An 8,323-nucleotide genomic window follows, 5' to 3' on the forward strand; every position below is an offset into this window, starting at 1 on the left:
CTATGTTTAGCCCTGATGGATCAGGCCAGCAACCAGCAGATGGTTAGAGTGTGGTGATGATAACACCAAGATTGCAAGCTTGATCCTCATAAGGGACAGCTGCATATTCCTGCATTGCAGGACTTAGATGATCCTCAGGGTCCCTTTCAACTCTCTGATTCTTCTAGCCCAGCATCCTATACTCACAGTGGCCGACCAGATGCCTGTGGGAAGCCAGCAAGCAGGATCTGAGCACAAAGCCTTCTCCCCTCCTATGGCTTCCAGCAATTGCTGTCTGCAAGTGTGAAGGCAGAGCATAGCTATCATGGCTAGTAGCCATTGATAGCCTTCTCCACCATGTATTTGTCTGATCCTCTTTTAAAGCCATGAACCAGTAGGACAGTATATGAACCTGAGATGAAATAGCATGTAATTTAAAATGTTCTGCAGGACTCCGGACAGCAAAGACTCACCCGGCTCCTTCTGGCATCTGCCCACAAGACAGCCAAGGGAGAGTACATTTCCACACCCCTAAGGTGAGGAACATTTTGACCTTAGCCTAATCTCCTGCAGGTGGCAGAAGCCTTCTGGCAGGAAGAGCTGGTTTGGGCAGTGATTGGAGCCTTCTGGCAACAAGACAGAAACATAGGGAGAGCCAAAATGGGTGGAGATGGGGTAGCAGTTATGAAGTCCTGAAATGCTGCAAACTCTGCCCACTGCTAGCAGGTACCTCCCTGGCAGAGAGCACAGAAAATAGGTTCCCTGTTCCCTGTTCCAACCTCAAGGTTGGGCCAAGTAACACTTATTGTAAGGCACAAATATTTTTATGTAAATTTCAATTTCTATGCTAGGGCAAGATTATTGCTTACCATTCCTAACTTTGACAGCCATCTAGATTTTGCCCGTTTTAGAACGATGCCCAGGGAAGGAGGCAGAGCATTGTTCTACCCAACTATTTGGGATAATTTCTATCCTAAGAACTAGGCCAGAATGCTCAGCCTCCTTTGGCATACATTTAAAACAGGCAACTGTAAAGGTCACATTCTGTTGGAAGGGGCTACGTGCCAAGAGTGGTTTGAGTCAGTAGCAGTGCTGGATTGCTCTCTTCCTACCTGGACGAGTTTGGGAAAAGAACTGTGCCCCATCATGAGGCTGAGACTCACAACTCCTGACTTTCGCCATCACTTCAGCAACCTCAGGTAGATACTAAACCCTTCATACACTTCCTTGTGGGATCAAGACACAAATTGGATTCCCACACCCCTTTCCCCGAAACAGCTCACCCCAATTAATTTTCAAGCAACACTGAATAGTTAACACAGCTGATTTTTATTGATTTAAAAACTTTGCAATGATTTTTGGTTCTTGCCAATAAACCGAGTAGCATAAAAATTATAGCAGGGATCAAACACTGGAGAGAAATCACAAAAATAATAGGCCTAATAACATCTTTTTTCTTCAGAATTGACAGGTAAATCTCAGTCTAACTGGAGCTCAAACAAAGGGAGTAGGGGAACTTCCATTACTGTTAGCAGGCAGGTCTGGTTCTGGAGTTGGGTGGCCTAAAATTGAGGGGGCTTGCAATTAAAGCCACGTAAAAAACGACCTACATGGAGCATTGAATTAGAACATTTGATGTTTCTCAACCCTCTCCCTGGAGGAAAAAAGATTCAGTTACATTAAAAGGCAGTCATGGCTACCCCCACCCCACCCCACCGTTGGGAGCAATAGCCCCCAGCAGCCCATGTAGATGCTGGAAGGTTTATAAGAAGTGGGTGCTGAGAGAGACGGGGAGGAACAATCTCTATTCAACTACAAAAGCCCTAACAGCATCCACCAGGCTTTGGCCAACATCATTCACAAGAAAGCATCACACCATTCCTTCAGGCAGCCATAACAGTCTCTGGATTGCTTGGCATTGGCGCCGCACGTGTCCTTCAACCACTCGCGGAAGAGGTCCTCGTCCTTCTTCAGCACTAAGAACTGTCCCAGAACCACGTATGCCTGTGTTCAAGAAAGCGGGGGGGGGGGGGGGGGAGCACACAGAGGATTAGCAACTTGGGTAAAAAAAAAGAGGCTACCTGTATCAGACTCTTTTGGGAGACTGAAAATTCCAGAATACCCTTCCGCGACCAGGTGCCCTCCAGAGGTTTTGGACTACAGCTGCCTCAGTTTGATGGGAGTTGTAACCCAAACTATCTTGAGGGCTCAGGGTTGTGAAAGGCTGTTCTAGAAGCACAGAAAATCTGGGAACACAGAAGTTATCCTTTCAGTGCAGCAGTTTGAGTTTTGGACTCAAGACTTGGGTTCAAGTCCTCATAGATAAACAACTACCTGACATTCAGAAGACATCTTAAGGCAGCCCTGTTCAGGGAAGTTTTTAATGTATGACATATTAGTGTATTTGTGGTCTTTGTGGAAGCTGCCCAGAGTGGCTGGGGAAACCCAGCCAGATGGGCGGGGTACAAATAATAAATAATAATAATATTATTATTACTCACTCTACCACAAAGACTAATTGGACGCAGGCCTACTGAGATTCAAAAAGACTGCTGCATTGCATAGGCCCTGAAAAGCAGGCTGCAGCAGTCATCAAAATGGAGCATGTCTCTCCTGATCTTGTAGTCCTGCGGGTACTCCTGGTACCTCTGAAGTGAACCCCCCACAGCAGAGGTTTGTCTGGAGGCTAGAAAGCATCACTCTGCCCAAGTTCATTTCCTATTCCATAAACTTAGTTTGCTTTCAGACCCACTGTCCCAGAAGATACCTTGTCAAAGCCTTTGTCTTCCAGCTTCCTGCCAAGTACATCTCCAATGCCAGCTAAAGTACCAACAGACTTGTCCCCCATGGGCTCAGCCACGAAGTCCCGATGCTTCTGACTGGTGGTCATGTTGCCTGCAGCTCTGCCTGCAAAGGAACTGAAGAGATCAGTGAGGTGTCAGAACTAGAGGGTGGGTAGCATCACCAGGCAGCTGAGAAAACCCACAGGATGCTAGAACTCCACATGCTTCTTGGCCAACTGTCATACAGCTTATTTGTTTACTATTCCAGGGAGGAAGAAACAGAGTGAGCCATGTCAATGGTTGCATTAGGAGTGTATACTCCCCTGCCTGGTTGGCCAAAAAGCTGAAAGCCTGCAGTGAATTAGACAATAATTCTCCAGCATTAGGTAGCTTTCTTTAGAATGCCCATGGATGTTGCCACACCATACCTTAGAGGCAGGGGCACAGGACAGAACATTTTCCAGTTGTAAAACATGCATTTAAATTAGGAACTGTAGCATAAATTAAATGTGTACATTTTGCTAATTTATGTGTTTGGCAACACTTAGTGTTTATTTTGATACTGTGGTAAAAAAAATTATGCTGAGATTTGTTGTCCAAGTTGGAGGATGTATTTAAAGATAGTGACCTGGCTCAAATGCCATGTTAAATCTTAGTTTAAATGTGAATAAGGCTTTTCACCCATCCCCTATGCAGGTGGCACACACAACACAAACATATAAGAGTATGGCTTGTTGTGTTGTGAGAACTCAGTGCATGACTTGTTCCTTTCAAACAAACAATGCACACCCAAGTCAGAAACAAGCCGAGAACCATAGCTTGTTTGTTGTTTGCCTGAGTAAATAAAATGCAAACCAGACTTATATATGGTTCAAATATAAATGAGCCAATATATAAACTGGGCAGTTTTTAAGCTGTAATTAACTTTTTTGAGATCACACACAAAAATATATAAGGTTCAGCTTGCTGTGTGTGCAAGGACTGGTACATAAGCTTATGTTAATGTGTTATGTACATATCTTAAGGCAAATATCAAGTAAAAATAATTTACAACCAAAGCTTTGAGCACAGATTAATACTTCATTATGTACATTTTAATCAGGAAATTAAATTTAAATAAAAATAAAAATCATCTCCTTCCAGCTATTGAGCAATTTATTTGGAAGCATTCATGCAGTGCTTTTATGTTAATTTTTAGGGTTTGGTTACCAAAGTGAGTCAGACATACTAGATCAGATCCCAATTGGTTACAGAAGCAGAAAATGTTTATTCAAAAGTTTTCAGAGCACACTGCTGCTCAGATTGTACACAGAATGTGGGCGGGTGTTTTGCAAAGAACCATTTGTAAAATAAAGCATAGTCAGCAGCGCTGCTACTATTTCCAACACAAGTATCAGAGGCAACGCACCACTTCTCAACCATGGTTGCACCTGAGATTACAAAAACAAGATCTCATTGCTCCTACTAGCTGTATCCAGTTTAGGAGAGATGGGGAAGAGGCCAAAAGGTATAGTTTGACTGGACAGTTCTAGAGTTCACACTTGGAAAGTGGGGTGGGGCTCAGTTAGGGCCATTACAGCTTTCATAACAGCTGCTGCAATCTTTGGAAGTTTCTGATTCCAACAGCAGCCAGCCAGAGGGTGGCGGTTGCTACTGCTCCCTAGGTTCACACAGCCTCCAACTGATGACTGCAATAATGACATAGCCTCCTGGTAAGGGAATACAGCCAGGGAAGCAGCAAGAGGTGTTACTTGACATAGCTAAATAAGGCAAAGCGGTACTGAAGGGCAGGCAGCTAAATAAGGTAATAGCGCCACCTACCAGAGAGTGAATTGAAGAACACTCAGTGGAATGAGGTGGGGCTTGGTCTCCTTTGATTCCTCACTGGCACCTGGGGCTAACTGGAACAGCAGAACCATCACCAGCCAGGGCAGAAGGTGGCTTAGGGGGTTCTTTTGTTGCAGTACTGCCAGGATGACACAGGACCTATGTTGGGCTGCTCTTCAGGAGAGAAACCAGCCTAGGATTCAGGAGATCCAAGCACTTTCACATTCTACCTCACCTCCACAGAATCCTCTTGGTTCTATTGCTGGTGGAAGGAACACCAGAGGTAGCCTTTCACTCATTCAGGTGAATGCTAGTCTTCTGCTGCAGTCAAGAAAGCTAGTACAGTGGTACCTCAGGTTACAAATGCTTTGGGTTACAAACACTTCAGGTTACAAACTCCGCTAATCTGGAAGTAGTACCTCGGGTTGAGAACTTTGCCCCAGAATGAGAACGGAAATTGCACACCCATGTGTGCGGCGGCAGCAGCAGCAGCAGAAGGCCCCATTAGCGAAAGCGCGCCTCAGGTTAAGAACGGTTTCAGGTTAAGAAAAGACCTCCAGAACGAATTAAGTTCGTAACCCGAGGTACCACTGTAGTGCTCCTCTCCTGACCTAGGCATGGAGAATAATTGGTCCTCCAGATGTTAAGGCTTCCAACTCCACCAGCCCCAGATAGCATGGCCGGTAGGTAAGGATGATGAGAGTTGTAGCTCAACAACTTCTGAGGGACTGTTGGCTACCTATACCTGTCCTAACCCCTCCTCTCTCTCCAGCATTAGGTTGCTTTGGTTCACTGAGGCTGGAATCCTAATGCCAAAGTTCTTACTTCATCTTCCAAATAATAGTAAAAAAGGCTAGTTGTTAGCGTTACAGGTTTAGGATGAAAATAAACCCACCTACTAAGGTCAGAGCTCTAAGTTAACACTCAATAGCAAACTGTTTGCTGCTTCAGAGCAGACCCCAAAGCTAAATTTATGTGAGAAAACCAATCAACAAATGTGAGTATAGATTATTATTATTGTTAAATCAAATTTCTATACCACCCTTCATCTGAAGATCACAGGGCAGTTTACAATACCCCCCAAAAAATAAAAATATTATTCCAATTGTGGGGAGGGCAGGTGGTGGGAACACTTGGGTGAGGGGTGAAGAGCCAAGTCAAGCAGCCTGCTTGGGAAGAGTGTAGGTGCCTGCACCACTTTGCCTCACCTTCTCCTCCCACCTTCCTGATTTCACTAGCAACAATCCCCATGGAAAAAGTCTACCACACCCAAACACTCCCTTTCCAAATACTTGGGGAAGATGAGGCAACCTAAGCCAGAGATGGGAAGGCTGAAACAAGACACAATGAATTAAGGAAAATCTCAGGTAGCTCAGCACAGAGGAACTGACGGGCACTACCTCACAAGTCTTAACTGTCTTTCTATCCCCAACAGCAACTAAGGCAGAACAAATACAAATCTCATTCAAGCCAGTCAGTTTCTTTGGGAGGGCTTCAAACAATGTTACATTGTTATGTCTTAATATTACGTCCCAAAACATTTGGAAATGTTCCAACAAATCATTTCCAAGTACTGTAAGGCTTTCAGTGTTAAGCCCCATTAATCCATTTATCTGGGTGCAAGCTCAATTGAATTCCTATTGACTTACTTTTGAGTACCATAGGATTCACTGTTCACTGGGACTCCTTCCTTTTTAAAAAAATGCTTAAGAATGCAGTTTTCAGCCCACTAACTACACTCAGGACTGATTTGTGAATGTGATTGGTTGAACTTTCTCCCCAGTCAGATATTGCCTGATTGTTCATGGAGAAAATGGGAGCTATTTTTACATACCATACAAAGTCAACACGCTGTACTTCCCGAATTGTGTTTGGTAACTACGACAAAGGCCAAATCAGTTCCCCATAATCTGAGGGATTGAGTAATCCCCTCTTTGCCCATTTTAACATTTCTCTCCCGGAAAACCCACATTGCTTATCCATCAGGGGCAAACCCAGCCCCTCTTTTTTTAAAAGCAGTAACTGCTTTGACATCTTCACTTAGGAGTTATTGGAGCAGGAATCCCCCTTCTGGAAGCGAACATTAAAACAAACATCTTGGGGGAGTGATTTTCAAACTTTTTTTAAAAAAAAGTTTAAAAACAAATTTCCCTTCCGCTGTTTTACTGCAATTCCTTCTGTTAATCCTGGAGTCTTTCTCTCTCTCTGTGAAACCGCCCTTAAGCAAAAAGGAGAGGCCTAAAACGAATAAGCCAAACAACATCCCTGGAAGGTAGGCCGGCACCATCATGAAAAAGATAAATACATGGAGAGGACGGTGGGAGGAGAGAGAAGCTCAAACTGCTCAGCATGAAGTTTCTGGTGTGTAATGCTTGTGGGATTAAAGAGGCTCCATTAATACGCCTCAAAGTGAAGAGGGCGGATGGAGGGAAAGGCGGCGGCGACGCCTCATGGCCACTCGCTTATGGTTCTTATTACCACCCAGGCAGCCGCCAGCCTCCCCCAAACCTGAGGGGCTTCACCCGTCCCCCTCACCGCCGGCACCCCCTGGCCGCCCCCGCTCCCTTTCCCGCCCTCCGAGCCGCTCACCTGCTCTCTCGCCTCAACCGTCGCTCCCGCGCTCCCCTCGGTACCACTTCCGGGTAAGACAGGAAAGGTGGACGTGAGGAGCGCGGCCTAGAGGGCGCTCTAGGCTTCCTACGTTTGCCCAGGGAAGTCCAGATCTAAGCTCATAGAGATTCGATGGAGACGATCTTTCTATGGTCGGAGCGCCATAAAAACAAGACGGCTGCGGCGCTCTAGGCTTCTCGGCGGTTTCTCTATGGAGGAGGGAGGCTCTTGTTATTGGGAGAACCGAAAAGGCGGGATAATTTGAGGAACGCGCGAAAAGAGGGCGGAGGGGGAATAATTACGCATTTGCTGCCATTTTATAATCCCCCCCCACACACATACACTACAATATCTGAAGAAGTGTGCATGCACACGAAAGCTCATACCAATAACTAACTTGGTTGGTCTCTAAGGTGCTACTGGAAGAAATTTATTATTATTATTATTACTTTTCTTTTTCTTTTCTTTTGTTTCGACTACTGCAGACCAACACGGCTACCTACCTGTAACTAGAACTACAATATCTTGAAAGATTCCATCAACGGTGTCTCCAAGAAATTTTACACATCACCTGGGAAGACAGGTGAGCTAATGCCAGTGTATTGGAAGAAGCAAAGATCACCAGTGTCGAAGCAATGATTCTTCAACATCAACTTCATTGGATCGGTCCTGTTATTTGGATGCCTGACTATCATCTTCCAAAGCAACTACTCTATTCCCAACTAAAGAACAGAAAGCTAAATACCGGTGGACAACAAGTCTCTTAAGGCAAATCTAGAAAATGTAGTACTGTATAAACACCGACAATTGGGAAATACTGGCCTGTGAGCACTCCAATTGGAGAACAGCCTTTACCAAAGGTGTCATGGACTTTGAAGATGCTTGAACTCAGGATGAAAGGGAGAAATGTTCTAAGAGGAAGACCCGTTTGGCGAACCCTCACCATGATCAACTCCCGCCCGGAAACCTATGTCCTCAGTATGGAAGGATGGTGTGGATCCACAAATGGCCTCCACAGTCACTTACAGACACACTGTTAAGATCATGTTCATGGAAGACCTGGCCACAAGTGATTGCCAAAGAAGAAGAAGATACAGTGGTATCTCTGGTTGCGAATGGGATCC

The 8,323-nt window shown here is 45.1% G+C and overlaps 1 protein-coding gene across 2 annotated transcripts; it reads right to left on the reverse strand.

The window, feature by feature from the left end:
• Nucleotides 1-1,289: 1,289 nt before the first annotated feature.
• On the reverse strand, nt 1,290-7,332 carry BANF1 (barrier to autointegration nuclear assembly factor 1). Of its 2 annotated transcripts, none has more exons than XM_083478392.1 (3): nt 7,179-7,332; nt 2,747-2,886; nt 1,290-1,983 (listed from the first exon to the last, which is right to left on the reverse strand). In XM_083478392.1, exons 2-3 carry the CDS (start codon nt 2,867-2,869, stop codon nt 1,837-1,839), a joined length of 270 nt encoding a protein of 89 aa, XP_083334518.1. In that variant the 5' UTR covers nt 2,870-2,886; nt 7,179-7,332; the 3' UTR covers nt 1,290-1,836. The 2 variants fall into 2 exon arrangements, with proteins under 2 accessions (XP_083334518.1, XP_083334519.1); XM_083478393.1 differs by lacking the exon at nt 7,179-7,332 and adding an exon at nt 4,584-4,723.
• Nucleotides 7,333-8,323: the final 991 nt, after the last annotated feature.

The sequence above is a fragment of the Podarcis liolepis genome, assembly GCF_965112155.1.
Source record: "Podarcis liolepis genome assembly, chromosome: 15".
In the NCBI taxonomy this organism is placed as follows: domain Eukaryota; kingdom Metazoa; phylum Chordata; class Lepidosauria; order Squamata; family Lacertidae; genus Podarcis; species Podarcis liolepis.

What these genes read in the sequence shown, in the direction of transcription:
- BANF1 (XM_083478392.1), bottom strand. Translation starts at nt 2,869, where the DNA reads ATGACCACCAGTCAGAAGCATCGGGACTTCGTGGCTGAGCCCATGGGG. An exon ending in AAGACAAAGGCTTTGACAAG is followed by an intron (nt 1,984 to 2,746) that starts GTATCTTCTGGG and finishes TCTTGAACACAG; the next exon opens with GCATACGTGGTTCTGGGACA.